The following is a 20,971-nucleotide window of genomic DNA, read 5'->3' as shown; positions in this document are numbered from 1 at the left end:
TTTTGTTTGGTCCATTATAAATAAAATTTGCTTGCACTTTTACATTTTTAAAACACTATAATTTGCCTCGGTCTAGGTAGTGAAGAACTCAATTACGGAAGAGAACAAGAAAAAAAAAAGTAAAAAAAATTAACTATTTTAATTTGTTTTTACCCTCATTATATTCTAGTGTGAAAATTTATGATTAAATAAACTAAAAGGTTAAAAAAATAACTTTCACCTGAAGTGAACTTCAGTTCGACTGAAAGTTATTTTCAACCTAAAAATAAGACTTGCAACAAACGAGCCCTTGGCAGAGCATTTGAAAAAGATTTTGGTTCTGCTCAAATGTAAAATGTCTTAACTAGTGTTTTTAATTCTGTTCGAGAAACAAACTTTTTAGGACGTAGAAATATAGTAATTTTCTGAATAGCAATTTTAAGATAGTAATTGAAGATAGTAGTTAGATAAACTAGGATTGGGTTTCTCCAACAAAATTTTCTATTGCACTAAACTTGGGTCAAATCAATCTGAGTTGGATTGGGTTGGGCTAAATTGAGTCAAGTTGTTCGAACTTCAGATAACAACTTTTCTCAGTGAGAAAATAGATGCGCTAAGATTCAGTCCTTTAACAAGTGATATAATCCCAAAAAAGAAAAATAGAACTAAGATGGCTTAAAGAAGCATGAGGTTCCAATTATCATGCGAGAATTGTGCGCATAACAAGTGTGTGAATCTTCTTACCACAAGTTCAATCATGTCGTATGCATGAATTTACAAATAACTCTACAGTACAGCAAATATACAGTTAGATATATATTAGACTATGCAAGAAACTAAGCAGTTGCGCTATATATCACTAAAACAATGGAATGGAAGTATCACTATTATGTAATATTTGCATGAGCAAACAATATCTGTTATTTGATTAACCGAAGTGTCTCCACTATTAACATGTATATGCAACCACCGACCGTCCCTAGAGCAAGGAGCCAAGGGCTTGGTGGTTAGTATCCGAGGTCCCAAGTTCGAGTCCTAGTTGATTCACATTTCCAACTAAGTTTATTTCTAAATGAAATAAACGAAGCGGGTAGCGTGCTACCTAATCTTTCAAAAAAAACATGTATATACAATCAAATCTATCATCAGTGCTTTGCTCAAGTAAGCAACAAATGATAGATTATATTAACACAATAAGCAACAATTGACAAATATAGCAATAAAACTGCAGTAAAAAAGTGTTCTCGTAGATAAAGATACAAGTAAAAAAATGAAAAACAGTATGTATCTTCGAACGAAAGAGCTTCAATCTAGTTCATATTCTTATTTCTGTTGAGAGTGGAACAAACAATTCAGGCAGTTGACATTTCGTCCATCTCAAAAATTTGCTGAAATTTGTCTCTGCAAAGATCTTCAAACAATGGTGTCACTCTTAATACCAAGAATATTTCGAGCCATAAAGAAAATCAGATTATTCTCAAACTCTTCTCTGTACAATGATGAATACACACAAATTCCTTCTCTACTACACCTGCTATATGTTACCTGAATCTTATTATCATACATTTGGATTTTCATGAGATCACATGCTGTAAGTGTCGGATCGTTGGCGGTAACCATTAATCCCAAAGGCTTGAGCTGTTAGAAATACACAACCAATTCACTTAAAACGTATAGATACAGCGCCCACGGGTCTCGATTGTCACTCGGCCCACCTAACCTCAAGCCACTTTGAACATGACTCGGCCCAACCCAGCCTCACGCCATTTCGAATATGACTCGGCCTACAAGGCCTCCCGCCACAGGACAGGATGCTCGCCCATTTGAGCCAACAGTAAGTACAAAATATTAAAGCACTGTTCTCTAGCAGCTAAATGTTCTAGAGAAAAACTGATTTTTTAACATAGATCTGCTATTCTCCCCGATATACCCTCAAATAGAGCAGATACAGAAGCTTCTACATTCCCTTCATTCTTGCTACTTTTTAGAAATTTCTTGTTATGGATTATAAAATAACCACCATGTCATTTATGTGTCAAAGACAAAAGAGGAAACGGTTAGCTTTTCTTGATCACCATAAAGCTGTGGTGAAGCCATATGACCTTCCCCCACCAGGCCATCCCAATATTTTCCATTCACTTCCTTCTCCAAAGCTAGATTCTCATCTTCATACTCCTAACCTCGAAAAGAACCTCCCAGGCCCTTTTAAAAGTCTTCATTCAAAGACAAACTAAAAAGAAATCCTATAAAAAAATCTCATAGTATACATACTTGGTCGTCAAGGAAGTATCCTTATTACTCTAGTTTTATTGTACTTTCATTCCACTCCTTACGATTCCTAAAAAATGGATTCGTAAACATTTAACTTTTGCCTCTCCTCTTTAATACTACAAGAAGAAACAGTAAACCCATCTTACCCCTCATTATTTGTCCTCAATTAGTCTTGAAGCGATCAGTAGTAAGCACTAAATTCTTATGCCAATACTTCTATAGTAACCACAAAGTTTTGTGATTTCTTCTGTCTCCACATTCTAAATCACTATTTCTTTCTGATTTAAACAAAAAAATTGAAAAGAAAATAAATTACAAACCTGGAAGGATGTCGGAGATGGAGAATGGAACTTCAAACGGCGAGGGTACGCCGCGGTTCTCCTATGACTGGAACTTGACACCGATCTGCAGCAGGTGCTTCCCAGCCCTCATCAAAAAGGTACACATGTGCAGCCCGTTTCACAACAACATATAACATGTATAACACTAGTTACATAAGATATTCGCCAAAACTTACCAACTTATGAATCCAACATATATCGAAACTGCATGCTTGTTTCGTGTCATTTAGTGCAATCTGAAGTTAACATCTACTACAAAGATGATAAACAATCAGGACTGATGTTAATGCCATAATATAGGCAATTAGAGGTTTATTTAAGTATTTAGGTTTATCCTTGACAAAATCTCATCAGTTGTTTATCCTAATGGAATTCTGAGCTCATTCGGATACATTTTCTATCATACAGGAAGTTTGACCCAAAAGCTCTCACCTTTATAGTAAAAATCAGATCTGTCTATGCATCACAGGGATAAGATGCATGGTACTCCATGAGTTTGAAATAAAAATTTAAAAATTCCACTTCATGAAGACATTACTGATCATTTTACAAAAACTAACAGCTAGGGGCAGAGTTTGTGGGCACCTTCATCCTAATCTTAGCTGGGACTGCAGCCCCAATTGTGAACCAGAAGTACAGCAGCAGTGAATCTCTAATTGGCAATGCCACTGCCGCTGGACTGGCGGTCGTGGCGGTAGTCCTATCAATAGGTCACATCTCTGGTGCCCACCTTAATCCGTCACTCACTATCGCCTTCGCAGTGCTCCGTCGCCTCCCCTGGGGCCATGTCCTCCCCTATATTGCCACCCAGGCTGTCACGTCCATCACTGCAGCCTTCGTCGTGAAGGAAATCTTCGACTCCTCCCTCTATGCCGCAGTCACCATCCCTACTGTTAGTATCCAACGAGCATTCGCCGTTGAGTTCATCATCACCTTCAACCTAGTGTTCGTCGTCACAGCAGTCACCACAGATACTCGAGGAGTGAGTATTTCTTAAGGAAGATCCTTGCATGCTGCTATTCAAGGTTTTTGTTTATTCAAGAGAATACCCTCACTCAAGTAACTTTACTTGAACAACCACTACCCATCAACCCACCTATTTTAGAAAGTTCATTGCTGGATACTTAGGACTTAGGAGTGCACTAAAGGGCACAGGTTTTAAGTGCCTTAACATGGGGCGTGGATCCTTGCTGACCATGACATGGATCAATAGGGTTCCATATTGACATGTTCGGCGTCCACTAAATGTCACCAGTGCAATAACCCTGTGCTGACAAAACTCCAGCACAGGGACTTTCAAATTTTAGCAACAATGCTAACCTTGTCAATACCTTATTGGCACAGCAGGACCCGCCTATGCCGGCTAGCATTAAAATCTTTAAGGTTATCTGCGAGTACTTCTTCTTGCTTTAGCTAAAGAATTGTTATTCATAGAAGTTATTCAGGTGAAAGAATTGGCGGCAATAGCAGTTGGAGCAACCATAATGTTTAATGCCCTGATCGCTGGGTAAGCAGGCTATCTTTCACATACATATGTACATATTAATGCGTAAACATGTGCATATGAAATATCACTATACATAAATGAACGTACTGACCTACGAATTCTGACATTGTATAGATATTAGTTAAAATCAGCATTTCTTACAACGAGTCATAAATTAACACGCAACATCTGAATTTGAATTAGAAAGTCTTTCATAGGTGTCATGCTTGTAAGAAACTAAGCTTATTGAGTATTTATGTGAAAGTTTTGTTGAAACAAATTTCTTTCGCGTTACGTGGTTTTGGCACCTTGTAATTATATAAATTAGAAAAAGTGTTATGAGTATATAGTTTTGTTTGAACAGGCCACTAAGTGGAGCCTCAATGAATCCGGTGAAGACGCTCGGGCCGGCATTGGTTGCTGGGATTTACACCCAGATGTGGATATATTTCTTGGCACCAACACTTGGGGCAGTCACGGGAGCTCTTGCCTACAAGCTGGTACAGGTCAATCATGAGGACGCGGTTGCACCTAGGTCGGGGCAAAGCTTTTGACAGCTGATGCCAGAGACAATGTGGTATTTATGATGATGTTAGATAAAGCAGTCATGCCTATAGGAAGTTAGGGGTTTGGTACTTGTGCGAAGTTGGGAAAATATGCAGTAACCTGACTCTCATTTTTCAGGTTGAAACTGTCTATATAATGGGATGACATAGATCTAATAGATATGAATTCAGTCACAAAATGAAAAGGAAAAAGAAAATCCTGGAGTACAAGGACTTAATTGAATGCAAGAAACTGAAAAAGTCCAACTTAATGTGCCCCAAATAAAAAAGTTATAGTGCAAAAATATACTTGCAGTATAATCAACTGCATACAGCCAAACAGCATTGATGCAGTTATAATTGATACACACAGCATTTCCAACTGCATGTAAACAAACAGCCCCTGTCGTATAGATAGACCCAAAAAGATCATACTATATAGGAACCTAACTAATCCAAAAGGCTCTTTCTACATCCTATTTGATTGATCAAACTTTTTTTGTTGATTATCCTTCAAAAACATATGACTGAATTCAAATTTTTAAAGTGAGATTAGCAATCACAAGCAGGCTAAATTTCTAATATTACACTAGAAAATAAGCAACACGCTATGTATCCACTAAATTTTTTACACTTCATGGCATCAAAAACAAACGTTTCTTCAAGTATTAATACCAACAAACGAAGTCTTGTCAATCCTAACCACCATCAATCCTACCCACCATAATCTTTTAAATTCCAAGAGAACATTTTATGTGCTCATCACCTTGAAACCACGTTTTAGTACGATCGACTTCTCCCAAGAAGTTTCTCAAGTTGCCCATTCTTGAGTGCCTTGACTGTTTCTGAATGGTTTAAAACGACAAAAAAAGAGGATAATTAACCAGCAGTTTACTAAAATAAAAGTGCAAAGGAAAATGTTCAACACAAACCATCTGAACCACCAATATACTGGCCGTTAACAAAAACTTGCGGGACGGTGCTTCGGCCAACTAAATCTAGAAGAACATTTTGGATCTCCCATCCATCAACTGCATCATTAACATCGAGTAGCAAGTGAGTTTAAACCATCAAAAACTAAAACCAAAGCACAGCTAACAAAAGTAACAAGTTTACAGAATTCGATCTGTTCGGAGAAAAGGTGCAATACATCATAACTGGCAATGCATATAAAACCGACAAAATTAGTACTACAAAAGTTTGTAAAATCTTTTCAATAGAGGGAAGGTTATAGCAAAAATGCCTCAAAGCTAATCCAACACTCACATCTTAAAAACATTTAGAAAGAGTAAAAAGTACAAGTAGGTAGTAGTTTCCCAATTGTTGCATCATTAGCAAAAAAAGAAAACAGGCAGATCAACTACCTCTGCGATCAAGTTCTACAACAAATGGCTTCTCCTGCAGTTGACGAAATATGCGCTTAGCGCGGATGGAGTACCTATATTAAAAGACAACAGCTATCATAGTAAGAACATTTACAACTTAATTTTAAAAAAATAGCAATCACCACATTCAGAAATTTAAGTCTAACAAAACCAGATAAGGCGCCAATATCATCGTATTCTTAAGTTATTTGAATGAGTTTGTACTCTCAAACTCAACTTAAACCAACTTCTTTTCATATATGTGTATATGATCCTGCAATGTGCCGAACAACTTCTTGCTTCAGCATTATCAGAAGCTTCAAATTAGAGCTTATAATTTTAGATCTTTGCAATATTCGCTTTCCATTGCAGTACATTAGAAGCTACCGACTTTTATATCTGTCAAAAGCTCTACTAGATGAGACTGCAGCTGAAAGCAAAAGCAGAGGCGGGACCAAACATCTACTATTATAAGAATAACCAAAAGTAAAAACGTTGGATACAGATACCCACTCAACTATATTTCTTTGATCGATTATCGCCCATCAATTGCATAATTTTACTCAAACTAATTAGAAAGTTCATCAAATTCATCAACAATGCCATCAAATTTAATACTTTTAACCATTTTTTTTGATCAATAAGTTAATCAATTGACCCATTTTAATCGCTTTTTTGCAAAAAGAAAAACCAAACTGTACAGATAATGGAACCGGTAAATTCAAACAAAATGCTCGATCTAACTAACCAGAACAACTCAAATCAAAAAAAATTACACGTTTAAGGTGATCAATCGAAAAAGGAAAAGTTAAGGGTGCCTCTAGAGAGAGAGAGAGAGAGAGAGAGGGTTACGGGCAATAGGATTTGGAGAAGATGGCGATGCGATTGGAGTAGACGGCGTTTTGGACGAAGGCGGCGGCGGAGTTGACGGCTCCGGCGGGCTCCGGCGAGAGCCACAGCAGCATCACCAGCGCCGCCGCGGAAGCGAGCGGCGCCGCCGTGCGGCGGCGGCGGAGAGCGGCGGCGCTCGGCGCACCGCGCGGCGCCATCGATCGCGGTGGCGGCGTTGGAGGGTATCGTTCTCGTACGCCTCGGGCGAATGTACCGGAAATTTAGATATGGGGTGGTAAAATGTATGGATTAGTCCCTGTACTGTGATGATTTTGCGACTCCGTACGTGGACTTTTCGTCAATTTCTACGCTTGTTAGACGGAAATTTAATGAGGCCCAACAACTATCGGTTGTTTTGAAAAAGGCCCCTCAAGGCCCGAACTTTATTTTTTTTAATTGTTTTTTTTTTTTTTTTTTTTTTTTCTGTTTTTTTTTTTTTTGCTTTTTTTCTTTTGGATGGCCAAACCAACTGTTTGACAACAATTAGCAATCCACACAACAGCAATATACATACCCATTAATAANTTTTTTTTAGAGACATGTAGCGTCCGTTTTTTTCATTTAGAAATAAACTTAGCTGAAAATATAAATTAATTAGGATTCGAACTTGGGTCTCGAGTATTAGAATTAATACATTTAAAGTTGGAATGTTTTGTTCACTTTGATAGTTTCCTTAGCTATTAATCATTAATTATTTTAATTTTATTTAAAAAATAATTAGAATTATGAAATTTGATTGAATCTCTGAATATTTCTGGTAAAATTGTTAATTTTATTCAGTACAAGCACTTAATTCTAAAAAATTTTAAACCTTCAAAAGGTGACAATCATATTAAAAATCGTATGTTAAAAGGGGAACAAATTTCTTATGAATAAATTAGGAAATGTGATTAATATACTTGCAACAGTGAAACAACTATGGTAACGAGGGAACAATTATTGGTACATAATTAATAATGCCATAATAATTAGAAGAAGCAAATATGGTGATTTTTTCACCTAGAACCTTTATTCCTCTATATTTTACATTCACTCTATGTCTCTAGGGATTTTTGCACACATATCCCTGAAATATTCAAAATTGTACAAACAACATTCAAAAGTGGAAGAGTGAAACTTAAAAATCTTCTACAACAAAAGCACCACAACATACAACACCAATGGAGAAAGACCCATGAACACCACTTGATGTACTGCTGCTGAGGTAGGGAATTTCCTCGGGCTTCCGTTGGGCAGCGCAGGATAGGCGTCCGGCGATGGCATGATGCAATCGTGGCCGTTGAATGACACCCTTCGCGGGAAGCCCCAGCCGCCCTTGAAGGTGAACTCGCGCGGGTCCTTCTTCAGTAGCATCTCCGACTGCACGTTCCCACTCGCGCCCGACTGCAGAAGCATATCGTTGTATCGCTCAATCCCCCATAGCATAACTGTGTCATCTGCAAAACGAAGTAGGAATAAGACGTTTGATAAAATAAACAGAGGGCCGAAACATTTGCAGAAGTTGTAATTCTGAAACTTTCGGCTTTAAGACTTTCTTGAACTTCCCAAATATCATTAAGAATCTCCAAATTCAAACTCCAATATCACCCGCAATGGAATGTTGTTAGTGAATTTAGATAAAACAAGAAGCTCTTAATTCTTCGAACAGTTCTACTCAAATAGCTTTTTCATAAAAGCTCTAGTTGAGATCAAACAGGCCCAAATTGATAAGATTACTTACTACTTGTTTCCTATTAATTATTAGTTAAATATGTTCAACTTACTGAACCGTAATAATAGGTCTAAAAGATTAATAACTTGAGTTGGGTGAGCCCAATAAATTAAGTAGGGCTGCGGTTTACAACAGACATAACGTCCAACTAGATTGAGCCAGGTCGAAGTCAATAAGCACTGTAGTTGAACCCTAAGTGCGATGGATGCGTCATTCCTATTAACGTGTGCTTTTCGAATAATTGGTTAGTGCTTACGATCCATACTACTAACCACCAAATTGCCAAAAGAAAGGAAGGCTCACTGGTTTCGCCAATCTGAAAAAGTGGCTGGAAGTTGAAGCTGAAAACTTGAGCCAAGCTCCCAAGATTGGGATGCTGCATCACCAAACTCCAATCACTGTAGTTCTTAACAAAATTCAGGTTGGTAATTGTCACTTTAACCCTCCAATAATCCTTGTAGTTCGATTTCAGGTGCCAGTGTACTCGAATTGGGCACATATGTTGTGTGCACATCACAACTGGGGATATTGGCTCATCTTGACTCTTTGCCTTTGGTATCTGTAAATAATTAGGCTGTTGTCCTTCACTGCAACAAATTAACAAAACCATATTTAAGAACTATTAACTTTGGAGTAGATATAGAACAAGGAACAAAGAAAAAAAAAAATGTCCTTGTACGAAAGCCTTTGAATATTTTGATGGCCAGAGATTATCGGATCGTTGGAAATAACAATTAATCCTAAAAACTCGAACGGTTAGAAATACACAGTCAATTCATTTAAAGCATACAGACACAACCCCTATGGGTTTTAATTATAACTCAGTCCAATTAGGCTCATGCCATTTCGAACATAATTCGGCCTAATCCGACCTCCCACCATTTCAAACATGATTCGGCTGAACCTAACCTTCTGCCACAGGGCAAGATACTAATCTCTTTAGGCCAACAGAGATGAGCTTACAATATATGAAAGCTTAAGATTATGCGGCTACGTCTTAACATTGATAAATTGCATTGGGTCCCTATTCCTATCCGCTGCTTGATTCTTCTACAGCACTCATACGGGGACCAAATTGTAATTTATCGAAAGTCTAGGGACTACCAATGTAATTGAAAATGATAGTGAAAGAGTTCATCAGAAGCTTGCCTGATGCATTGTGATGCAGCAGGTGATCCTTGGCACCCACAGCTGCAATCTGGGCACGAGACTATGGACTGGTAATAGAAAGCAGATAGAGAAACACAACAACTGGGCATATCAGATTCCCTGAACTGGGAGTAGGAGCATGTAACTTGCCATGTCTCTGTCACAAAAATTAACAAAAAACAAATCAACTTATGTTGATTTTAATCTTTTTGATTGACACCACTTTAACTTTTAACCCCATTCCATAAACATGTTTTACATGTATCAGAAAACAGGAAAGAAAAGCAACCGAAATTAATACCTCACTTACTTAGAGCTTGCGTATACCGCTGACCATCGAACCGATACTTGCTCGGCGGTACATCGACTGGATCGCCGCATGTGTAGCCCGCAACTCCTATGCTGAAATTCGACGGCTTGGACCTCATCGGATTCCGCACGATCATCTCGAACGCGGACATGTACCGAGTTGGGTCCTGAACAATTGAAGTTAACACCCCTCCGCGGCAACAATTCCCTGCCTGGGCATTGTAGGGAGCATCTGCAGGTAAGTCCACAACAACAGGGTTTTTTTCGCAGCTATGCGGGATGGTGTCTCCTCTGTATGTTGAACAATTGCCTTGTTCAGTGGTTTCTGCACCCTTCATGTCCCATATTACTTCACTCCCTGACCATGTCCAACTCAGTTTCCAACCAGGGGGCTCAATGTGCCTGTAGAGTTGGTAGTTGTGGATGCTCACAATAACCTATTTAGTTATTTATTGTAGCATTACAAGAGGAGTTAGTTCATTTTGTAAAGAAATAGGATTCGCTATCGTAATAAGGGTATAACATTAGGTACGACGAGGAAATAGAAGATTCGACTACAGATCATTCGTACTTAGAAAAGTATTCTTACCAACTCTATTGCCAACCGTTGAGAGAGTGATATTTTTGGAGAGCAATCATTCAACATAGAAGGAATGCAAAATGGTCATCCAATTTTACCTTTTTGTAACTTATCTGAGGGTAAAATGTATGGATAGTTCACGTACGTACTTAAACTCTGAACTTATTCCTATAGTGAAGTTTTATTACTAAAGCAGAAGTAAAAGTAGGATCAAAAAGCCACTAAATACACTTAGATTCCAATCAAATAGGTAACGCATATATTTTGAGAATAAGTTTCTGTATATACTAAAACCTTATTTCATTTTTCGATCTAGCAAAATGATGAGAACATGTTTTCATAAGAAAGCGAAAGCAAATACGCACCGTGTAAACATCAGTGATAGTTTTGAAGTCCCAGTTAATGGTGATGTTCCCCTGGGGGTCCATGGGATCGTAACCATCTGTTTATGTTTCTCCAATTTGAATAAGAACACCACAATTAAGTCATTAATGTCCTAATCCAAATATAATCACAAGCATAATTAATGAATGAAATTAATCAAGCAAAAAGTAGAACACAATTCAATGACCAGTGAATTTGAATATATTAAATAGTCTGAAGCGACTGTTATTCTAGAAAAAACTTTAGCTACTAGAGGAAGTAGGCTCCAAAATATTTTATAGGCTCAAGATGCAGGCTTGAATTAAATGAGAATCCGGGTGCAGTGGGATTCGAACTTGGAATCTTCTGACTCCGACAACATGTTAAACAATACAAAATGAAAATTTAAGGGGCTAGAGAACGAAGTTCACAATCGCGGAAAAATAACGAGTGTTCCCAGCTCAAGCGGCAAAGGGTTTGATGGTTGGTATTCGAAATTTTAAGTTGAAAATTTATTTCTTTAAAAAAAATAAAGTGGTACGTAGCATGCTGTCTTTCTCTTTCTCCCAAAAAAAATACGTTTTTTTATTTCTTTTTCTTTTTTTTCTCTTTCGAGGCCAAGGTTGTCTCGCTTCTGTAATCTTGTTCATAATTTCAATGAATAAAGCGGATAGCGTGTTATATTTTTCTAAAAAAAAAAAAAAATCTCGGGGCAACCAATTTGTGCACGGTAATGATGTGTTAGAGAGAGAATTAGGACAATATGCTTCAAATTGAATACGAATTATTACCTAAAAATCGATCTAATTAATAGGAAGTGGTCCAGAATAAATTAGGTAAATCATATCACATAATTATAAAAGGTAACGTACTTGCATAAAAAAAATTTCCAATCCAAATAAAACTAATTAAAACCATACCTGATGAAAGAAACCAATCAAGCAACGTAAACAATGAATCAAATACCTGCGACTTCGAATAAGAATACGAACACGAGGAGCATTAATGGCGAAGCCCATTTGCTCATGGTAGTGAAGTGTTAGAGAGAGAAAGAGAATAGAGGAGTACATTTTGCCTCTCAATTTCTCTCTCTAGCTTTTGTTGTGAGGAGGGGGGCGGCGGAGGAGAGAGAAAGGACGAGGAGAAAGGCGATAAAAATTATAAAAAAAATAAAAAAAAATTGGGAGGAGAAGTGCGAGAGCGGTGACGTCGTACACGATGGCTCTTTGCGTGCATCCGAAAAGTAGTAACAAATAAATGGGAACATATTTTTTTCCTTTTTAATTATCTTGGAATTAAGTGGGTGGAACGTATAATTAATTTTAGAATATAGAGATCTAATTATCTATATATCTTTTAAAATTTTAAAAATATTTAATTTATTTTTATTTTTTTGTTTTTAATATATTCTTCATATGTTTTTCTGTTATTCAAAAATACTCCCGTAGTTATTATTTTTAAGTTATCTCGAATTAAACGTAAGTTAAATGTCTACCAAGGTTTTTAAAAAATCAAAATATCTATTTTGCTCTTAATTTAAAAGTAAATCAAAAAAATTGGTGATGAGAGAATGATATATTTGAATTTTGAAGAAATAAATAATAATTTTACAGAAATAACAACTATTTGTAACCGTTCGAGTTTAACTATAGTAGTATATTTAAAATAACTTTGGAACATAAAAAAATATTTTTAGGAATAAATTAAAAAGTCCGAAAATTTTCAGAAATATAATTTTAATCGCCCCTAGAATATATATATATACACACTCACACGTGGCATTGCTCTTAATTTTTATTTTATAATTATTTGCGCATATGTCCCTACAAAGTAATGAAATTGAATGCTTATTCTTATAAAATTCAGTTGTCAAATATATCTCTTTAATGTTGCGTAGTTTGCAAATAGACCCTTTCTGTGGATTGACTTGTTAAAATTAACTTTTTATATATATATATAAAATAACCAATCTACCTTTAGATAAATAATACTTATTAATTTTAATATTTTTATTCAAACTTTAGTGCTAATTCTATAGAAATCCTAAGTTATGATTTTTTAAAAAAAAATTATAAAACTATTAAAAAGTATATAAACTAGCTTTTAAAAAGGAAAAAATAACTTTTTTTCTGAATAACAGATCTACCTTTAGATAAATATTATGTGTTAATTTTAATATTTTTATTCTAAATCAATTCTATAGAAACCATAAGTTATGAATTTTTTTAAAAAAATTTATAGAACTGCTAAAAAATATTGAAACTAGTTCTAAAAAGAAAAAAAAAAATATTTTAGGGGTGTTGCGAGAATCGAACTCGCGACGTCTCGCACCCGAAGCGAGAATCATACCACTAGACCAAACACCCATTATGAATATAAAATAAATTTATTCTAATGTTAATTCTATTTGTAGGGAGATCAATTTAACCTGCTACACAAGTTATAATGTAAAACATATTTAAAAATAGAGACAAACTATTAACTGGATTTTGGACACCATAAAGTTTAATTCAACATTAAAACAATTCATTCAATTTTCGAGTCGTGTTCGGTTCGTTAGTAACCCTACTCAATATATGGTTTGATCTCTAATAAACCTAAATCTTTGAGTTAAACATTTCTACTCAAATCTTCAGGGTTTTTGTAATCCCCTCCCACTGGCACGATCGAGGATCTCCAATGTAATGGCGTTCCTAAGACTATTTCTGAATCATTTCCTGATCTTGCATGCTTACATATAATTATACAACGTACAATTTTTACGTTCCGTAACAATCACTATTAAGAATTCTTCGGTCTGATCGGCTTCGCTGTCGCGCGAGCTCGACTCCTTCTTCCTTTTAATCACTTGCCTTCCACTAGAGGGGCCTTCACCGCCACCGCCGTCATTGTCGTTGGCAAGGATCCAGGATCCGATAAATATGGAGAGAAACCCTAGAGAGGGACCCGGGAGAAAACGATTAAAAAAAATTAATTAATTAAATAAAAAAGAACAAAAATAGTATTGTTCTCCCATTTTAATCTAATTTGAGACATGATTGGAGTTTCATCCGAGATGACTTAGCAGGTGCCAAACAGTAATAATAGATTTTAATAATAATAAATATTTATAGAAATATTTTTAAAATAAAATTTTTTTAGATATTTGAATAAGATGTTTTGAGTATTTTAAAGATAAATATTGTTTATTTTGCATTTTTTAATATAGTTTTAGAATAAGAAATTTTAAGTTCAAATTCTATCAAACTCTTAAATCTTTTTCAATATTTTTTTAAATATCTCGAACCCAAATGTGACGATTAATTCTCTAGCAGTTTAAGCTTATTAACACACTATTTTTTTCAAATTTTTTTTTTTCAAATGTCTAAAATGGATGGTTTTCTATGGCAACTTAAGCTTTTAAAAACACTTTTTTTATTTTTTCCATTCATTAACAAGTTTAAGCTTTTAAAAGCACTTTTTTTTTCTTTTTTTTTTTGGTTACAAACACTTTTTTTTTTATTTATTTGGTGAAGAAATATTTATGGGTCTCGTTGACAATAATAATAGTAGCCTGATAATATAGATACACGTAACATCACAGTAGTTAAGCATCCTTTATTTCCACGTCAGCGTTCATGCTGACATTATTGAAGCCGCTTTTTTTTGGATATTACGAAAATATTCGGAAGTTTCTTCTCAAACAAATAGATTGAAATAAATATACAAATGTACAAGAACGATATTTTCTAAGCTAATTATTTTAATAAATGCAAATATAATTATAATATAGTGTTATTTAAAGGCACCATTTGACTATTATGATAACGAGAATTAATGTTCTCACAGCTATTTTTAATATTATAAGAATAAAAAAATTTCATTTAGTCAAAATTTAAATTATGACTAAATATAATGCATCTGTTCTGATAATATTAAATATATATAGCTTTGTAAATATTAATTTTTTATGATAAATTTGAGATATATCTAATGTGATGTATTTTTATCTTCCGATTAATTAAGATTTTAATTTGTAGAATTTAAGTATGTGTGTTTTGATTCAGCACGTAATATTTTTGGCACGATATTTCGAAGTCGGTGATTATACAGTAAATGATTTTCTTAATTTTTTTATTATTTTTTTTAAGATCAGATCATGATGATGCATGTGATTCAAGTCCTTTTAATTGTAGCCGCAATTAGGTGGAAGTGTCTTAATTAATAAGGGGCTGTACGTAAAAGTGGGCACAACATGCATGCAAATGTGTTCGTTTTATAATAAAATATTAATAATATAACAAAAGGATTCAAGTTGCCGCATTATAAAAATTATTATTAATATATAAGTGTTAAATATAAAATATTAAAAATATGTATTTTTTTCAGTTTTTTTTTACAATAAATACACCATAAATATCAAAATATAATTCTTAATTAGTAAAGAGTATAAGTGGGTTTTACATGAAGTAACCCACTTATTCAACTAAAAAAAATATTTAATTTAAATTTAATTTTTGAAGTTGGCATTGTAATGTAAAATATTAATTTTGAAATTTATATTAAACTTTTAAATTGAATCTAAATTGAACTTTTAATCTTAAAGACAAATTTTAATTTTTTGATTTAAATTGAAATTTTAATTAGAACTAAAAATTATTTTTTAAATTTATGTTTATATTTAAAATTGAATTTGATTTATAATTAAGTTTTAAATGTGTTTTTGAATTTAATTTACAATTTGGTTGTAATTGAAATCCAACTATTATTGTAAGCATTTGAAAAGGTAACAGTATTTTTAGTTGGAAAAATCGGTTTTGTAAACCAAAAATTTTAGACAAGGCCAATATTCTTTAAATAGGACCTAATGAATGTAACTATATTTCAATAGTAGTCACTCTAAATTTCTTATTAAATCTAAACATCTATTAAGAAAATAAATGATCAGATTTTATAGTATTGAAGTGTTACTCAAAATATTAAAATTATTATTTTGAGTATCTTTAAGTTTTTAATTAATAAGGCATATAATTCTCCCCTCTTCTACGAAAATATTATGACTTATTTACTAATTATTTGCAAATCACAATTATATTATTGTCTTAATTATTATAATTTACTAGTTTATATGCTCTCTTTTTGACATACAATATTGATGTATTGTAATCCCTGCGTATAGAGGCATTTAGCAAGGAACAAGATGTACATAAATTTCATATTCCTTTTAGGTGACATGGATTAGAGCTAATCCCAATCTCTTGCTGTTACATATATAAGTCGTTGATTCGATCCTCCAAGCTTTGGTATTATATTCTAATGGGTTTAATTTAAGGCCAATTTGAATAAAAAATTTATTAGCTTATAGATTTTGTATAAATAGGCCACCGGTTTAGATTTTACATATTTAGATTTTCAAAAAATTGACTAAAATAATCTTCATTCTTTTTCTCTCTCTCTCTTTTTTCTTTCATTCTTTTTTTTATTCTTTCTAAAGAGGGAGGAGCGATTTTCAAATTCTCTCTCTCTTTTTTTTTTTTTCTTTCATTCTTTTTTTTATTCTTTCTAAAGAGGGAGGGGGAGGCAGAGACAGAGACAGAGACGGCCCGCCTCGTCTCTACCCCACACACCCTCGCGGCCCGCCTGTGCACTCTCTGCCCTCCTCGCCTTTGACTTTGCCAAGGCGGCACCACGGCCCCCTTTTTTTTTTTTTTGTCTCTCCAACCCTTCTCCACCATCTCCGTGACCTTCCATAACGGTATGGCACCACGTTCTCTTTCTCTGCCTTCACCTTCCATCTCCATTGCAGTAAATTTTTCACCCATCAAATCTACTTCTAAGAATCTGCCGTCTTTACCACCGCCGTCGACGACAAAGAGAAAGTGCCTCTGCCTCACCACCCTCTTCGGAGAGAATAAAAAAAAGAACGAGAGAAAAAAATAAAAATATTTTGGTCAGTTTTTTGAAATATTCGGACCCAATCTGCAAAACTCAAAATGATAGCTTATTTTTGCAAAATCTAAAAACTAATAAACTTTTTATGCAAATTGACCTTAATCTCATGTGGACTCAATTATAGATATCAATGGACGTGGATACCCGAAATATTATCCGAATCCAAACCCGAACCCGAACTCGAACGGGGCGGGTTTACTCGAGCTAAATGAATATGGATTCGGTTATGAGTATAGAAAATAAAAACCCGACGGATATGAATACAAGTATGAATTTTGTATTTACCCGATCCGAATCCGAACCTGAACCCGAACCCAAATAAATTATATATATACATAATTTATATTTATTTATTTATATAATATATAAAATATTTAATAATTTTTATTCATTAGATCTTCATCTAACGATATGAATTTTTAAAACCCGCCGGGTTCGAATTTTAATTTCATTTCTGTGTTCGGATTTTCAAAAATATGACCCGTTGACATCTCTAGATTCAATGCACTAGTGTTAAATTCGCACTGAGTATGATGTTTTTTTTTTTTGTTTGAGAGAGAGAGAGATAAAGATAAGTAGCATACTAACATGCCATCTGTTTCGTTTATTTTTTAAAATAAATTTAGTTGAAAATATAAATTAAGTAAAGATTTGAATTTGAAAATATAAATTAAGTAAAAATTTGAATTTAAAATTTTGAATACCAACTATTAAATTCTTTGCTACTTGAACAAGAAACAGCAGGTCACTGACTACAATGCTATCACAAGTCTTGAGGGAGTACATGCACGTGTTAGCACTTACCTATTAAATATTAAATATAATAAATAAAAAGGCCCCGTTCAAAAGCTTAGTTAGTGCATGAAAACACGGTTGGTTGAGCATAGCACCGTTGTGCGCCATTTATTACAACCTACATAAATTGTCCACTTCGATACAAAATAAAAAAAAAAACTTAAAAATGTCTCTTCCTACGATATCTACAACAGAATTAGATTATAGGGACACATGTTTGGAACACTTTTAAGTAAGTGTTTCATTTATGCTAAAACTTAAAAAAACATCTACTAATGCCTAAATATAAAACCCAATCCAACCAAAAATAAAAGATTACTCTACTCAACCCACCATACCTAGTCTATTTGGCCCGATTACAAATAGAAAAAAAAAAAAATCAATTATCATCTTTTCTTCTCTCTTTACTCAATCCATTGAAATTCTAGACGAAGAGCTTTTCCTGTCGTCCTCCTTCGCCACCGCAGCCAACGAGATAGAGTTTCGACGGTTGCTAAATGCTTAAATAAGTGTTGGTAAATTAGTAGCACTATTTTAGGTTATAGCGACACTCTTTAACTGTCACTATATACCTAGCGACCTCACATATAGCAACACTTTTTAAAAGTGTTGGTAATTTTAGCTAGCAGCACTTTTTTGACATCTACCTATATTTAAAAGTGTCGCTATAGACCGTTTTTATTGTAGTGGATTTAACATATCGATAATTTATATTTTATAGTTTAGTGTTATATCTATTTGTAACTTCCGTATAAATTAGTTCTATCGTAAAAAATATAGCAAAGTATTATATTTTTATAAATTATAAAGATATATATATTTAAAAATCCTATCATCTATGAAGTACTTATGGAAAACTTAATTACAAATTAATCAAAATTGCTCGTGATTTTTGCATGCATGTGAATGTTGTCACCTGTCAAAATTATATATGATGCATGGATCTTAAGATGATCCGGCGGTTTTAAAAATATAAAAGCTCAATTCAATATATATATATATATATATATATATATAGTTAGGCTACTATACTATCTATAGTATCGAGCTCCGGTACTATAGTATTGGTTTTCGATCTTAGGGCGTTCAAATCAATGATCCACACCGTTAAAACTAATCTAGGGTATTTAAAGTTACTAGAAATAAAATTTTATATTTTTTCGACATAGTTTACTTTATGATCAAACTATTTCAAAATTGTCAATTTTCAATGGCTATTATGACAAGTTTGGAGTTTAACGGTGTAGAAGAATCTAAATTTCTTCAAATTTTGATAGAAAATACTTTAAATATATAGATTAAGGTTAACATTCTTGATTTTGAATTTAAAAGTCCTATACTTAAATTTTAAAGATTATTCAATTTTCACCGTCCATTTTGATATAATTTATTTACTAAGTAAACGATATCGAAAAAAACTAAAATTTTATTCCTAAGAAATTCATATACCCTAGATCATATTTAACGGTGTGGATCGTTGATTTGAACGCCCTAAGATCGAAAACAAACACTATAGTACCGGAGCTCGGTACTATAGATAGTATAGTAGCCTAATTGTATATATATATATATATATATATATATATATATATATTACTATACTATCAATAGTACCAAGCCCTTGGTACTATTGAGTTTTCGGCCGTTGGATAAAAGGATGTGCGGTTAGGATGATAGTTGTCCCTTAGGGTTGAGTGGGTGGTTGGTTTAATAGTATAATTTAACGGGTGGAAATGATCAAATGGTAGATCTAATGGTAGAAAACTTAATAGTACCAAGGGCTTGGTACTATCAATAGTATAGTAGCCGGACTCTATATATATATATATATATATAAAACTATTAGGAGTACAGAGATCTTTGCGCTCCTAGGCCATTTTTATAATAGAACTTTTGAATCAATTATCGATGAAACTCCGATAAACTTGATTTAACGTATTTGAAGTATTTAGAGAATATTTTTTGTGATTTTTCGATATTATTTATCTAACGATACAAAAGGACTCAAAATTAATAATTAAAAATAAAAATCTCACAAAAGTTATAATACAGCACAAATATTTTCGATAAGAGATATTAATTTTGTTGTACTTATATGCAACGTATGTTTGAGTACAGCCTGAATGAATAGAGATTTGTACTAATTAAATATTCTGAATTAAGAATAATATAACAATAACAAATATTTTTGCAATTTAATGAAAAGTATGATCTTTCGATTGAATCTTACTGTTTCTACATATATGAACATTATAAATGCGTAAAGCCTTTGTATTTGTAGATTGCCATTTCCTAAATTAAATTTTCAATTCTGATTTGATTAATTGCACTATTAACTATTTCTTCAATTCCCAGTATAATTATCTCGACTACTTTTTATTGAGTTCCCAATCTTTTATTTCATGCGACTAAATCTATTTTTGTTTATTTTGATTAATAATTTTTTGTCATTAGAAATTTGCTAAACTGGACGAATGTATATTAAATTAATTGCATGCGCATTCGTCTACGTTATCACGAATCTAGCTAGAAGTTGGCTGGTTCACCTGATAGAGAAGGGACAGCTAATTAATTTATTTAAAGCATATGGACACTGCACTCAACTACTCATTTTAATTGTAACTTAATTATATAATATAAAACTTCAACCAGCACCTCTATATATCCGAATAATAATAATAATAAAGGGATCTATTTCAACATGGCTTAAATATATTTGACGTGGTCTCTGCAGGCTCCACATGGCATTTGGATAGCTTTTGTTACGTATGAGTCACACTACAAGAAAGTTAATATTTAAAAGCATTCGTTTCGCTATTTAACCATGCTTAAAAATATTTTAAAATAGTTTACCGTTATATTTAAAAGTGTAGGTAAATGAAGGGTCGTGATATATATATATATATATATATATTGACGTTCATGCAAAACGTCAGTAAATATATTCTGGTATTTTGAAATATCAAACATTTTTAAAATGTCGAAGCTTAGAGTGTCGAAAAATTAAAGAATAATAGTAAAGTTTATTATTCAATAAATTTATTTGGTAATTAGACAGTTCATGATACGTTTTAAAATGTTAGTATTTATAATATTATAAAAATATTTGGGCTCCCTGTTATTTTTAAAAAAACATTATTATAATGAAATTTTCTTGCAAAGAGTAGTAGCTTTTAGTTGAGGAGTCCCTAGCAACTACAATTTTCATCTATATATACCACCCTCGCCCAACTCTTTGTTCCTCACCCTACTCTAC

General features: G+C 33.5%; 3 protein-coding genes and 1 non-coding gene across 7 annotated transcripts; 1 reads left to right on the top strand and 3 right to left on the bottom strand.

The window, feature by feature from the left end:
- LOC109714811 (probable aquaporin NIP5-1) lies at positions 2,579-5,121 on the top strand. The gene is made up of 4 exons (XM_020239517.1): positions 2,579-2,689; positions 3,151-3,573; positions 4,037-4,098; positions 4,442-5,121. Exons 1-4 carry the CDS (start codon positions 2,579-2,581, stop codon positions 4,629-4,631), a joined length of 786 nt encoding a protein of 261 aa, XP_020095106.1. The 3' UTR covers positions 4,632-5,121.
- Positions 5,175-7,103, bottom strand: LOC109715257 (monothiol glutaredoxin-S6). The gene is made up of 4 exons (XM_020240181.1): positions 6,839-7,103; positions 5,987-6,060; positions 5,555-5,653; positions 5,175-5,467 (listed from the first exon to the last, which is right to left on the bottom strand). The coding sequence occupies exons 1-4, from the start codon at positions 7,033-7,035 to the stop codon at positions 5,403-5,405; spliced, it is 435 nt and encodes a 144-aa protein (XP_020095770.1). The 5' UTR covers positions 7,036-7,103; the 3' UTR covers positions 5,175-5,402.
- On the bottom strand, positions 7,846-12,129 carry LOC109715026 (COBRA-like protein 7). Of its 4 annotated transcripts, none has more exons than XM_020239808.1 (6): positions 11,956-12,129; positions 10,992-11,068; positions 10,048-10,483; positions 9,738-9,894; positions 8,892-9,175; positions 7,846-8,313 (listed from the first exon to the last, which is right to left on the bottom strand). In XM_020239808.1, the coding sequence occupies exons 1-6, from the start codon at positions 12,014-12,016 to the stop codon at positions 8,006-8,008; spliced, it is 1,323 nt and encodes a 440-aa protein (XP_020095397.1). In that variant the 5' UTR covers positions 12,017-12,129; the 3' UTR covers positions 7,846-8,005. The 4 variants fall into 4 exon arrangements, with proteins under 4 accessions (XP_020095397.1, XP_020095399.1, XP_020095398.1 ...); XM_020239810.1 differs by having other exon boundaries at positions 11,910-12,106; XM_020239809.1 differs by having other exon boundaries at positions 10,992-11,122; positions 11,956-12,032.
- On the bottom strand, positions 13,284-13,355 carry TRNAP-CGG. The gene has a single exon. It is a non-coding gene; the product is annotated as a tRNA-Pro (tRNA).

The sequence above is a fragment of the Ananas comosus genome, linkage group 9, assembly GCF_001540865.1.
Source record: "Ananas comosus cultivar F153 linkage group 9, ASM154086v1, whole genome shotgun sequence".
Classification (NCBI taxonomy): domain Eukaryota; kingdom Viridiplantae; phylum Streptophyta; class Magnoliopsida; order Poales; family Bromeliaceae; genus Ananas; species Ananas comosus.
Note: the sequence above shows the minus strand (reverse complement) of the source record. Positions and strands in the feature narration are given on the sequence as shown.